The 15,121-nt window shown below is 36.4% G+C and overlaps 1 protein-coding gene across 2 annotated transcripts; it reads right to left on the reverse strand.

Moving 5' to 3' along the window:
* Positions 1-1,928: 1,928 nt before the first annotated feature.
* LUM (lumican) lies at positions 1,929-9,185 on the reverse strand. 2 transcript variants are annotated; one of them, XM_004285116.4, is made up of 3 exons: positions 9,028-9,185; positions 5,740-6,627; positions 1,929-2,755 (listed from the first exon to the last, which is right to left on the reverse strand). In XM_004285116.4, the coding sequence occupies exons 2-3, from the start codon at positions 6,605-6,607 to the stop codon at positions 2,601-2,603; spliced, it is 1,023 nt and encodes a 340-aa protein (XP_004285164.1). In that variant the 5' UTR covers positions 6,608-6,627; positions 9,028-9,185; the 3' UTR covers positions 1,929-2,600. The 2 variants fall into 2 exon arrangements, with proteins under 2 accessions (XP_004285164.1, XP_033271367.1); XM_033415476.2 differs by lacking the exon at positions 9,028-9,185 and adding an exon at positions 7,097-7,206.
* Between the last annotated feature and the right edge of the window lie 5,936 nt (positions 9,186-15,121).

A 15,121-nucleotide genomic window follows, 5' to 3' on the forward strand; every position in this document is an offset into this window, starting at 1 on the left:
GTTTTCAGAATTACATAATATACGTGTCACACATCATCCAGTCAGTGCTGTCTTAACTGATAATGGTCCTTTGATGATAGACCATTTTACCACAAGATATAGTTCACTAAAAATGTTCTGTTAATGTTTTAATTATACTTGAGAGAGATGATGCCCTTCTTTTAGACACATTTGAGACTATATATACGCTCATACAGGGATGAGTATATTTGACTGAACAACATTTGGCTCCATATGCTTTATTGTTAACTAGGTAGGTAGAAGTTATAAATTATATGCCTTACTATTTCCCATTGTATAGAATCATGGATATACTTTTTCTGTATTATAAATTCTAACGTTATGTTACAAATATAGTGGTTTCAATATAAAGTGATATTTTAAATCTCATTTTCTGAAAATTTTATATACATTCAACATTTTCAGTCCTGGGAGTTATCTGCCGTTTTTGCTTACAACCAACTAGTGACTGCTGAGATCTTAAAGCTGCTTTTTATTTGATACAATATCACTGCGTATAAATCTGTAAAACCAACAGGAATGGAAATAATGACAAATATCCAAGGAAGTTGTGAGATTTAAATACTGTAATATTGTGATTTATAAGAAATATATATTTGGTCATTCAGATGATCAAAATATATTTCTTATATATATATTTGGTCTTTGTCCAAGGTTTCTGGCTCACAACTCCTAAAGCCTTTGGAACTTCCTGAATAAGAGCAATAAGGTGTCTTTTATTATGTTAATGAGGTGATTTTGGAAAGCTCTTAGGTAACCTAAGGATGGGGGGCTTGTTGCCAAGAGATCCAACGCATGATTAGAGTGTCTGAACTTTCAGTCGCTCTCCCTCACCTCCTGGGAGGGCAGAGGTACTGGAGATTGAGTTCAATTGCCAATGGCCAATGACTGTTTAATCAGTCATGGCTATGAAATGAAGCCTCCATAAAAACCCAAAGGACAAGATTCAGAGAGCTTTCTGATTGGTGAACCTGTGGAGATTTGGGGAGGGTGGCGTGCTTGGAGAGGGCATGGAAGCTCAGCACCCTTTCCCCATACCTTGCCTTGCATCTCTTCAATCTGGCTGTTCCTGAGTTGTATCATTTTATTTCATTTATTTATTTTTGGGGGAGTGCTGCTTTGAGACTTAGTTGCGGCAAGCGGGATCTTTCATTGTGACACATGGGCTTCTCTCTAGTTGTGGTGTGCGCGTTTTTTTTCTCTTCTCTAGCTGTGACACGCAGGCTCCAGGGCATGTGGGCTCTGTAGTTTGCGGCACGCAGGCTCTCTAGTTGAGGCGCGTGGGCTCAGCAGTTGTGGCGCGCAGACTTAGTTGCACAGCAGCATGTGGGAATCTTAGTTCCCCGACCAGGGATCGAACCTGTGTCCCTGCATTGCAAGGTGGATTCTTCACCACGGGACCACCAAGGAAGTCCCCCGTGAGTTGTATCATTTTATAATAAACGAATAATCTAGTGAGTAAAGAGTTTTCCTGTTCTGTGAGCTGCTCCAGCAAATTCCTCAAGTCCAGGACAGGGTCTTGGGAACCTCTGATGTATAGCTTGTTGGTCAGAAGTGGAGGTAACAATCTGGACTTTCAGCTGGCATCTGAAGTGGGGAGGGAGGGCAGTCCTGTAGGACTGAACCCTTAACCTGTACAATCCGACACTATCTCCAGGCACATACTGTCAGAACTGAGTTGAACTGTAGGACACAATTGGGATCTGCACACTTTTAAGTACATATTGTAAGATGTGTTTAAAAACTCTTTACAGGTGGATGCTAGAAGCAAATAATTTAGTTAATTAAAAATTCTATTTAACATAAGTAAAATATGTCAGGCTAGAGATCTTTTTTGAATTCTAATCTATTATTTTATCTATTTTTATAGGAGAGTTATGAATTTCACAAGAAGTCAAACACAGTGATGCCATTTGCTATGTTTTATTTTGCTATTAGCTTGTTAAACATAACATGCAAATAATCAAAAAGAAACATACATATGACTTAGAGTGAAAAATAATTCTAGAAAAGAAAAGTTTCGTTAGGTAAATATATATTCCTAACACTAAAAATATTGCTTTAATTGTATGTGGTTTCATGAATTTTGTCTAATTTGCAAGATCATTTGTCTCAAAATTTACCATCTATTTTTCAGCTAAACAAATTTGAACATTGAGATAATTTGCTTCAAGACAGTAAACACCCATAGGCATGTAATCCATGCTTTTTGGCACATTAAGTTAAGGTTTAGAAATTATAAAACTTGGCTGACTTCCACGAAACCAGTAGAAAGCTTTTCACATCATTTGACAGGAGATAGGAAAAAACCCACTAAATTTACAAATAAAGCATTCATTTTATTGTCTATGTGTGTGTGTGTGTGTGTGTCTGTATTTTTGATGAAACAGGCCTGCCTTTCATCTTTTCTTTTAAAAAAGTAGTAAAATGTTTACAAAACATTTTCCCTCAGAATTTGAAATGTATGGAAGCAATAAACAGCAACAAAAAATGAATACTAGAAAAACTGACACACAAATAAACATAACCATAAACTGCTGTTCCAGGATATATCTCAGTATAATTGGAATTAGTAGATATCAGTTAACGGTGATCTCATTTGCTACACGTAGACATTCATACATATCCGGTGGCAGACTGGTTTGGGTGATGCGATTGCCATCCAAGCGCAAATGTTTGATCTTGGAGTAGGATAATGGTCCCAGGATCTTACAGAAGCTCTTTACTTCAAACTCTGGAAAATTAAAGAATGAAACACTTCAATCGTTTTTTTTTCTTTTTAGTACATGGGCTTGAAACCATCATTTTTAAAAACTTTCAAATCTATAATAATATCCAATAAAACTTTTTCCCACTTATTTGATGTATCTTTGAATTTGGAACTACTAAAGGAATATTTCAGACTACCAAATAGCCCAGCAATATTTAGTAAAGAATACTTACGGTAGGTCAGAAGATTTAATGAAATGTTTCAAGGAAGAGAACTTTAAGTTCTTGATTTAGAAATACTTGCTTATAGAAGGACACTCAGTGAATGTGTCATATTGTCTAAGCTTTAGTTTGAAATATTAAGTCTAGCCTGAGGAAACCTAAAATTGGTGCTGTTATATGAGCAATCTCACCGTGTAAGTATTCTGGGTTTTTGCCTCTTAAAATAAAAGGGGTTAAATAAATGAACTCTAAACAGTTTTCCAACAACCGCACTTCATGACAAAGATTCAAAACCCCAAAGCAAAAACCAAATCATGGAATGTCCACCATCTCAGCTCATGCCCTTTTCTTCTGTGGTCAAAAAGCTGCCACAAATGAACAACTGATTTAATTTTTAATGGACACTGAGAAGGTTACTGGATAGCATGGTCTGTGTATGTATATAGAAACTGCCTATGGTTGCCCAAGTGTATTTCAGATTAACCTTATCTGGTCCTGTATCATGTTATTTTCTTTCATTCTTCAGCTCTAGCTAACAAAGATTTCAGTGGAAGCCCAAACACACTGCAGTCCTTTCCTCTAAGATGTTGTCTTAAATAACTCATCTGTCAAATTCCAGGGTTCTTGGTTATGGTATCTGCCTCTGAAGTATGGAACAATGGAAAAAACATGGGTTTAGGTCTATATTAGTTTTTCACCTCTGTCGTTTGCCATCTGAGACATTTATCAGGTCTTCTTTTTAGATATATCTATCACACTGTGTGGCATGAAGATTACATTAATTAAGGTATGTAAAGCACTTCACACAGTGCTAGCACATACTTTGTACTAAATAATTATTGGCGTCCTTTTAATTTTTTCTGTTTTCTAAATTGCTTTACACTAGGAAGATCTGTGACTAGCTTAACGCTTAAAGTTGCAAGTTTGAAATATGACAAATTGTTTTTGGCTGGGTATTTCCTAATATTGGAAAAACATTAAGGGACTCTTACTACCTTAAGAGAAGGTGGGCAGTTGGTATGCATAATTATTATGCGGCAAGATAAACTAAGTTGAAGACACACATGCAAAGTCACACAGCAAGAATTCCTGAAATATGTAAACCTAAGTGTCAAGGATAAGGAAGGGAGAAAGGTAACTACTCACTTTCAAATGACTATATGAGCTGGGCATTCGGATTTCAGTCTCAGCTAGGCACGGAGCAGCTGCTGGCATTTCTCGCAGAGTCCATCTGTCCCATCTCCTACATTGGCTCTTCCCTTTTCACTCATACAATGAAAACTGTTTTTTCCACCTTCAAATGCCCCTGCATCTATATCTCTCCCCTTTCTTGTCTCAGAGTAGGAGGTAGTCTTGCTTCTGCAGCTAACCTCCACCCACAAAATCTAATGGATTTCTTCAGCCCTCAAACATCTTACGTCCCATTAGCATTTTGGCCTGTCTGAGTATCCTTCCTCCTGACCACAAATGTTTATAATGTGGGACCATATATTGCCACATAGTGAATTTTGCCCTGGAAACAGCTGTAAGGGTTTAGCTCTGATAGCTTGACTGTGTATTATATGACAAACAAACTTTGCAGACACAAGAAAGAACACATGGCATTGCAGAGTTGGCAATCATGGACTCCTTCATGAGAACACCCCAGCCCTACTAGGAGTTACATGAAACTATTGCAGAATTACAGAACTACTATTGCAGAATTATATTAGTAAGGCACACTGAAATTTTTTTTTCAGATGAGTGCCAATATCCTTACCCAGTAGGACAAGGGAACCAACTGTTATAATATAAAGATGTTCAATTTCAATAGATTATTTTAAAATTTCAATAGATTATTATAAAATCATTTACTATGTGAATCAGTGTTTCCCACCTGAGTTTTCATTTTAAAAACTTCATCTGTGAATTATAGGTTTTTTTCTTCTTCCAACTTCCATTAAAGAATAAGGTAGGGATTGGTGAATGTCAATTTCCCATATGAATCTTTATAGCTTAAATTGAAAAATGTCCCAGGAGACCAGAAGAGTACATAAGCAGCTCAAGTGGAATAGGTCAAACTCCCACCCAGTAGATAAATGAAAAATAAACTCTGGAAGTAAGAGAAAGGAAGGAGAAACTGTGGGAAAATCAAATGAGGTGAAGGGTTGTGTATAAGAAAAGGGGCTTTGTAACTCTAGTAAAAAATATTCCAAACCCTTATCATATTCCTCCTTAAACTTTCTCACAGTCCTCATAAGAACACCATGAAGACCATACACACCAACCATAACAGTGATAACAGAGATAGATGATGGTCATGATAGCGGAGTAATATGTTGAGTCCCAAGTAAAAATGTCAGAGGAGACCATGAGTGTACACGGGCTGCTCTGGGGACAAGCAGAGGCTCTGTAAAAGCCTCTGCTGGTTGTGGACTTGTTGATTTCTCCCTCAGCTACATCTTGTCAAGAAATAAATGTAGACACAAATCGAAGTCATGAAGGAGGCAAATAATAAACAGATAAAAATCAAGAGATAACACAGCAGGATTAATTAGCCCAGAGTATTACATTTGAAGAAATGAGTGCTTAAATTCTGTGACCTTAATGGTTTCTTATCTGGACACTCCAAAGCAAAGCCAGATATTGGATAAATAACTAAGCTAGAATTCTATATTCTAGAGAAATATTTTGTTGGCATTTTCATTTTTTTTAACTGGAGCCAGATGCAGTACTTGTGTCACACAACTTAGGCATTTAAAACCTTGAGGAAACATCAATCAATCATAGGCACAGCTTTCTACTTACTTTCAAGTTCATTGACCTCCAGGTAATAGTTTTCAAGGTTTTCACTGACAGTCGGTATGTTTTTAAGTTTATTATAGGAGAGGTCCAGCTCCAGCAAGGATGATACATTAAAAGAATTTCCAGGTATTCCACTATCAGCCAGTTCATTATGAGACAAACGCAGATACTGCAATCCATTAAAACGCTTGAAATACTCATCAGGGATGTTGCTGATCTTATTGTTGTCTAAGTAGAGAGTTAGAAGAGATACTGGGAGACCAGAAGGCAATTTGGTCATCTGATTGGAGCTCAAGTCAAGGTATTCAAGTGACTTAAGACCTTTAAAAGCAGCTGAAACAGCATCCTCTTTCAGCTGATTGTGTTGAAGGTGGACAAATGTCAGGTTAACCAGTCCATCAAAGGAGCCAAGCTTCGAGATCTTGTTGTTAGTGAGCTGCAGGTCCACCAGAGATTTGGGAAGTGGGCCCACAGATTCTGTCAGATTGTTGTAATTTATATGCAGCTTCTTCAGTTGCTTCAGTTTAGAGAAAACTTTTCCTTTTATCTTGGAATTTTCTAGAAGGTTATGATCTAGAATGAGCCACTGCAGATCAGTTACATTTTCAAAGGCCTTATCATCAATATGGTCAATCTGGTTATTCCTAAGGTAAAGGTACTTGATTCCAACAGGCACCATTGGCACACTTTTCAATTTCAGCTCATCGCAGTACATGGCCGTTGGGTAGCTTTCAGGGCAGTTACATTCTGGTGCACAGTTTGGTGATGATCTCCCATAAATCGATAGGGGGAAATCATAATCCTCATAGTAGTAGCTGCTGCTGGCACAGCCAATTAATGCCAAGAGGAGAGGAAACATACCTAGATTCATTTTGGCAAATGCTTTGAATCCTAAATAAAGTGGAAACATGTATTATTATAAAATAGTATCCTTTCAGGAAAAGTATACTAAGAAGAAAGAAAATGCATTAGCAAATGTGAATTTTATTACTTTATAGTGCTTTTTTTTTTTTTTTACTGCACTAATGATGTCTTGTTAATTTGCATTTGAGGAGTAGGTTAAGGACATATGTTTACAACGGATGGGGAAGTGAACAGATTCCAGGGCAGATTGCATTCACATGCGCCCCCTTCTGGGCGAGCCAGGCCTAACTATCCCAGTCAACTTCTCTAGGTCCTTCCTTAATTAAATATCTTCCTGCAAGAGGTTTCTGGGAGGTGCCCATTAACCACCATGTTAGAACACTGCTTCAGAATACCTTCAAAACCAGAAGAAATGAAAACGAGAAGACAATTGTAAATTGTACCCTCTACCCCACCATTCAACATCATTGAAATGTCTCATTAAGTAGATCCTTACTGAAAACGTGGGCAATCTGTGATGTTGTCTGGAGGAAAGCTGGTCTTCTGTGTGTGTGGAGGGGGCGTGGTGGCAGTCGTGGCATGTTCCTTTAAAAATGTCTTTATGGTTGTTGATTCTGAGGAAGGTGAACAGAAGTCTTGGTGGGGGTGTGTGCATGTTATTTCACCTTTTGTTTAACATTCTATGCTTTTAAGCACATTACAAAACTGTGTTTGAAAATTAATATTTAGTATATTAGGTTTAGTAAAATTAATGTTTACTCATCAAGGAAATGTCACAAACTCTAAACATTTTTTAAACCTAGAAAGAGGTCTAACTGGTAGAGAATGAGATTCTTTTCAAAGATTTGAATGAATGTTTTTCTTTCAATCACTCACAATTTGCCTATGTTCTTCATGTCAAAATTTAAGAAGGCAGGGTTTGCTTATCTGGATTTTAGTGCTTTCACTGAATGTAAGTGGGAGAGATGTGGAACTGAGGAAAGTCTGTATTAAACAGTGGCATTAAGAGCCATGTAGGAAAGGATAAATTTGAGAATATAAATTAAAAACAATTTGGAACAGTGATCTTCTCATATGAACATTTTTCTAAGGAGAGGTTCAAAGAAGTACATTTCAATCGCTTGGGGAAGCACTGGGTCAGCAATTTAGGTAAAGGCAAATAGGATATAACAGTTGGGCTTTTGTAGAATGAGGAGTTATAGCTGAGCAGTTGGTAACTCTGGGAGGGAAATTGTTAATGTGAAGCAGTATCCACATTCCAATGGATACCATAAAATAAAATCTCTTCCTGTGAGAAACATGGTACAAGCTTTTGGATCTAGGTAGTTTGGGATAAGCAGGATTTTCTACTATCAGGAATTTTAAACATCTATGCTTTGCTTTAACTTGGAATTATAAAGCACTTTATTTTAGCAGATGAAACACTCAAAAACGTTGTTAGAGTCACTCTTATAACAGAAATAATGTAGCCAGATTCTTTGTAAATTATTCTCTAAGATTATGATGGAGTCATTTAATTTAGTTGACAGGACTTGGCCATGAGATCTATTACATAGTGCTAATGTAATTATAGGATTCTTTACGAGTTACAATTATGTTAATGTTGTAAAGATTTTTCGTACTTCATTAATAAGCTTCCACCTTAGTTTAATTCAGTATACACTAAACTAGACATGGGAACTATAGTGCGAATAGTAATGGAAAATGCTTCCATATTTTTTGGCAAAGTCAAAACAAGGGCTCTGAATTCAAAGAGAATCTGTAACCGTATAAGGACTCCACTATGAAGCAAAACCACGCTTTACTGTCCCCCAGTTTTTCCAAATACCTGTGGCTATGAAGAAAATGCTTTTTTTTCAAAAAGTAAATCATATTTACCAGAATTTCTTTAAAACATGTTCCTGTTTCTTAAGACATACATCCACAATCCAAATCTTTAAAATTAACAAAATAGAAATAAATAATCCTTTAGCTCACATTTTATAACAGCATAAAATGTTTATGGCAAATTATAACAAATTATAGCAACATACTTGTGGCAAAATATTTTGATGACTGATTGAAATGGCCCTTCTTTGCTCCAAAATTAGGTTCTAACAATACTAACATATTTAACTAATTAGCATGAAATAGCAAACATTTTAAATGCCATACTTTTTCACTGTGTCTAATTTTCTCATTCCAACCTTGAAACTTTTTATAACTTCCTTAGCTAAGTAAGGCATTATAGACTGTATAAAATGTATCTCAAATCCATAAATCATGGAAAGTATATTAAGCAAAATGTGAAAGTAAATGCTCAAAACTGTGGATTTGCTGTTGAATAGCAATTGGCAAAGTTGCTCTGGAATTTTTTCTGTTCCTGTTACAATAAACACCGTCCCAAACAGTCAGCATCCCCAGTGCTATAGTTAAAACAGCACTTACCTTACTGTCTCGACACTGCTTTCGTTAATTCTTAAAGCAGATGCTCTGCTTGGTGGACAAGAATCCACCAATATATGCTGTAAACTCTGTCAGGACGGAACTGGCTGCCAGATTCTTAGTGATACAAGAGCTGAGTGGGGGAAACCCAGCCCAGTCACGCCAGTCTCTGAATGGAGTTATGTCATTGTGGGGATCTTGTGGTGTGGCATGCAAACATTCTGCTCTCTAACGAGGTGCAGGTGGACTTGGTGAGCAAGGACAGCCCAGCTCACTCCCTATGGAATAAGAGAGAGATACATGCTGAACCAGCCCCAATACCATAGCTTTTAATCCCAAATTGAGTACTGCTGCAAATGAGGCATCTCCAGTGAACATTTCTCTTACAAAGCCCTTTACTTCTATAGCTGTGACAACAACTAAATGTAATTCTCTCAGCTAACTATCATGTTCATCTAAAGGTCTCATAAATCAACAGAGTAAACCATTTCAGGAAAATGCAAATGAGCAGACTCAGAAGAATTGAATCATTTTTGCTCATTACTCGTGAAATCTATACTGATTTACTTGGACTCAATTTTTAGCCAAGGGGGAAGCTTACATTAGTTTCTAAAATATTTAAATGCTTCATTTGTACTCTGATACAAGTGATAAGCAACAACATTTCCAGTTTACTTATGTTAAACAGACTCGTTTTATGCTCTTCAGGTCTGGAATCAATCAGTAATATTCTGCCTGTTTCTTATTTTGTGGATTTAATTTAGGAATTCATCCAAAACCTTACTTGGGGAGAGTATTCTATGGCTTATTGCCAAAAAACATAAAAGAACATGAAAGAAATAAATGTGTACTAAAAATATCACAAAGTAATTATTTTTCACTCTGTCTTTGCATGCTAGCAATATTTTTTCAAAACTAAAAATTATGCTAAGTTGTAATCTCCTAAAGGCCTGGTTTGGTATATCTTTCCTTATCATTTCCTGATGCATGCTTCTAGAAAATGAGAGATCTACTCAATATCTTGTCTATTTCATTTTGTGATTGTATCAGCTTTATTTATACGATTTTTTCCCTGCAAAATTTTCATTTCCTCATGTTCATAAGAACTCTTAGAATCAGATACTTTAAGTTGCCACATTGTAAGACTTTTCCCTTTTAAAATAGCTTAAATATGTCACTTTTTAGCTATGAGACCTGTTGAAAGTTATTTAATCTCTGTGGCCACTGATGCATTTGCCCGAAAAATTAAATTAGTGTAAATGTCTCATTTTTGTCAGAGAACTGTTAAAAAAACAAAAGATAATCTTATTGAAAGTAATTCATAGAATGGTAAGGCGATTCATAGCATAACATTTTAAGAAAATTTTAGAAAGGCCTCAGTTTTACAATAGAGGACATGAATAAACTTAGAAGAAATCAAGAAGAGAAAGACAAATAGACCAATCACATATAATTAGTGGCTCATTGTAAGAGACAGCTAAAACAATTCTAAGCATTAACCTTGTGTGTCAAATTCTATCATCTGAGATTTTGTGTGTAAAGTTCCAGCTATATATTCCAAGGATTTTTCTTTATGAGCAATAAATGTGTTGTGGTATCTGTAATAAAGTTTAAATGCATTAAGTTGGATTTACCTCATTGTGAAACTGATATAGTCCACATATAACTTTTTCTATAAAATTAGTTCTGTGAGACCAATAATTGGATAACGTTGCACATTTTAAAGCATATTGCTTGGGCCCACTAGAAAGAAATGAAATTAATATTTATGGTGTATCTACTTTATTCTATGCTTTATTCTCAGAATTTTCACATATTTCACATATTTCAAATTCACATATTTCATGCTATAAAATCCATATAAGTATTATTTTCACATTTTCAAAGAAGTAAAAATGGAGACTCAGAAAGTCTAAATAATTTGCTAAAAGTCACCTAACAACTAAATGGAAGAACAAAGTCATGAGCATCTTCACCCACTGGGAAGAGGGTGGACAGGATGGAGCTGAGACAAGGTAGTTAATCAGTTTAAAATATTTTCTAGGCAATATTATTAGCAGTTTAGAAAAGGCTTAAATATAAACCAGCCAATAGTTTTCAAATGGCAAAAAAGTTAGCTAAGCATCATTTCTTTCTTTGTATATACCACATGCTCACATTCCCACACATGCCCATGTGCACAGGTTAGAGCTTCTGGGTGAGGTTGGAGCTTTCCATCCTGGTGAATGGAAATCAGATCCTTTGTGGTAATGGATGTTGGAGATTTCATCAGAATCCATGTTAAAATGATTAAGTTGCCCCCTCAGCCCATCAGCTGGATTCCCACTGTTACTTGAGACCAGCAAGGATGATGAGGAACATTATGACTGTTTCACCTACCTTGTTCTGAATCCAACCTTGGACTTCTCAAAGCCCCCAGGCTCACTGCAACTTGACTGTTCCCTCTGTCATAAGCATTCTGAAAAGTAGGACAGAAAAGTAGTAGTCGGAAAGTAGTAAACAGCCCAGACTTTGTGGAAAGATAGATATAGATTAGAAACTTTCTCAAGCAACCTATCAGGGGTGAAAATGAAAAAAGTATGTAATTTTGATAGCTTTAGTGTCTTCGTCTTTAAAATGACTGTGATGATTTCTGTAGGAAAACATATGAGCATCAAAGGACACATGTATAAAGCCATTGATGTAGGACTTGGCTTAAAATAAGTGATTAATACATTTAAATGCATAATATTTTATAGCTATTATTAGTTATTATTCATAGAGTCATAGAACCACAGACTTGGGATGAATCTCAGAGATCATCTAATGATGGGTTCTATGAAACCAGTTCCACAAGTTCTGCTGCTGGTCTTTTTTTCTCATATGTAGAGCTAAAGATAATGTGGTAAGAGTACTCCATCCAAATGAGCTGCAATATTGTTTTCCTTTTGTGGTGGTTGGATTGCATGCCATGTTCCCCAGAGCTCTGTGTATGCAGTGAGATACAACTGTGCATCTATGAAAGTGAAGTCATCCCAGAGCATAGAATAGGATGAGCTATAATGACAATTCCCTGCTAATAGAGGAGAAAGTTCTATTTTTATCATTCTATACATTGAGGTTTCAGACTCAACTCTCTTCTTATTATATGTGACATAAAAGTTGTGTGTTTTGGCATATTTAGAAAATGCAGAGGAAAATAAGAAAATAAGAATTTTAGCCCATTTGGAGAATACTTAGAGGGGAAAAATAAAAATATATATTCTAGCCCAGAGATAACTGTCTTTTGGTGATTTTCCTTAGGATGTGACTATGTACACACACAAACCAACAGACATCGGTTTTCACAAAAATATTACAACATTACATTTATAGTTTTATAATCTTTTTCACATAACAGTAAGTTGTGGATACTTTTCTATATATATATTATTAACTATTATTCTCTAATGTCATTTTAATTAACTGCATTAAATTCTATTATATAGAGGTACCATAATGTAGTCGTTATTTTTTAATATTACAATGAACACTTCCTTTCTCTTATAATTTGCAAAGCACTGTCACATGCAATGGAATTTTATTCTTCACATTGGTTGTACCTAATCTGTCTGTTCTGCTTATCTCAATAGACACATTTTAAATGAAAATGCCATTTTAGTAGGTGGCTTATGTTTTCGAATTAGACAATAAAGGAGTGGATTTGAAGTTTATTTTCTCCCCTTACATCAATCTTTTTACCATTCTTAATTTTAGCATTCCTGTTTTTCTTTCTTTTTTTTTTTTCGGTACGCGGGTCTCTCACTGTTGTGGCCTCTCCCGTTGCGGAGCACAGGCTCCGGACGCGCAGGCTCAGTGGCCATGGCTCACGGGCCTACCCGCTCCGCGGCATGTGGGATCTTTCCAGACCAGGGCGCGAACCCGTGTCCCCTGCATCGGCAGGCGGATTCTCAACCACTGCGCCACCAGGGAAGCCCAATTTTAGCATTTCTTATGAGCCATAGAACTATCTTTCATCTGCAGAGTCCTTACATATGGATGTGTATATATATATATATTTTTTTCATGTAATGTCTGAAACATTTATATGAACATATTTCCATACAAATAACCCAAAGAAAGTTTAGTATTAGTTGTTTTTTAGGTTTGTTTGTTTCTTTATACTGCAGGTCCTTATTTGTCATCAATTTTATACGCATCAGTGTATACATGTCAATCCCAATCGCCCAATTCAGCACACCACCATCCCTACCCCACCACGGTTTTCCCCCCTTGGTGTCCATAGGTTTGTTCTCTACAACTGTGTCTCAACTTCTGCCCTGCAAACTGTTTCATCTGTACCATTTTTCTAGGTTCCACATACATGCATTAATATACGATATTTGTCTTTCTCTTTCTGACTTACTTCACTCTGTATGACAGTCTCTAGATCCATCCACATCCCAATAAATGACTTAATTTCGTTCCTTTTTATGGCTGAGTAATATTCCATTGTATATATGTACCACATCTTCTTTATCCATTTGTCTGTTGATGGGCATTTAGGTTGCTTCCATGACCTGGCTACTGTAAATAGTGCTGCAATGAACATTGGGGTGCGTGTGTCTTTTTGAATTATGGTTGTCTCTGGGTATATGCCCAGTAGTGGCATGTCTGGATCATATGGTAATTCTATTTTTAGTTCTTTAAGGAACCTCCATACTGTTCTCCATAGAGGCTGTATCAATTTCCATTCCCACCAACAGTGCAAGAGGGATCCCTTTTCTCCACACCCTCTCCAGCATTTGTTGTTTGTAGATTTTCTGATGATGCCCATTCTAACTGGTGTGAGGTGATACCTCATTGTAGTTTTGATTTGCATTTCTCTAATAATTAATGATGTTGAGCAGCTTTTCATGTGCTTCTTGGCCATCTGTATGTCTTCTTTGGAGAAATGTCTATTTGGGTCTTCTGTCCATTTTTGGATTAGGTTGTTTGTTTCTTTAATATTGAGCTCCATGAACTGTTTATATAGTTTGGAGATTAATCCTTTGTCCATTGATTCATTTGCAAATATTTTCTCCCATTCTGAGGGTTGTCTTTTCATCTTGTTTATGGTTTCCTTTGCTGTGCAAAAGCTTTGAAGTTTCATTAGGTCCCATTTGTTTATTTTTGTTTTTATTTCCATTACTCTAGGAGGTGGATCAAAAAAGATCTTGCTGTGATTTATGTCAAATAGTGTTCTTCCTATGTTTTCCTTTAAGAGTTTTATAGTGTCCGGACTTACATTTAGGTGTTGAATCCATTTTGAGTTTATTTTTGTGTATGGTGTTAGGGAGTGTTCTAATTTCATTCTTTTACATATAGCTGTCCAGCTTTCCCAGCACCACTTGCTGAAGAGACTGTCTTTTCTCCATTGTATATCTTTGCCTCCTTTGTCATAGATTAGTTGACCATATGTGTGTGGGTTTATCTCTGGGCTTTCTATCTTGTTCCATTAATCTATGTTTCTGTTTTTGTGCCAGTACCATATTGTCTTTTTTTTTTTTTTTTTAACATCTTTATTGGGGTATAATTACTTTACAATGGTGTGTTAGTTTCTGCTTTATAACAAAGTGAATCAGTTATACATATACATATGTTCCCATATCTCTTCCCTCTTGCGTCTCCCTCCCTCCCACCCTCCCTATCCCACCCCTCCAGGCTGTCACAAAGCACCGAGCCAATATCCCTGTGCCATGCGGCTGCTTCCCACTAGCTATCTACCTTACTACGTTTGTTAGTGTGTATATGTCCATGACTCTCTCTCGCTCCGTCACAGCTCACCCTTCCCCCTCCCCATAACCTCAAGTCCGTTCTCTAGGAGGTCTGCGTCTTTATTCCTGCCTTACCCCTAGGTTCTCATGACATTTTTTTTTCTTAAATTCCATATATATGTGTTAGCATACTGTATTTGTCTTTTTCTTTCTGACTTACTTCACTGTGTATGACAGACTCTAGGTCTATCCACCTCATTACAAATAGCTCAATTTCGTTTCTTTTTATGGCTGAGTAATATTCCATTGTATATATGTGCCACATCTTCTTTATCCGTTCATCCGATGATGGGCACTTAGGTTGTTTCCATCTCCGGGCTATT

This window comes from Orcinus orca, chromosome 11 (assembly GCF_937001465.1).
Source record: "Orcinus orca chromosome 11, mOrcOrc1.1, whole genome shotgun sequence".
In the NCBI taxonomy this organism is placed as follows: Eukaryota; Metazoa; Chordata; class Mammalia; order Artiodactyla; family Delphinidae; genus Orcinus; species Orcinus orca.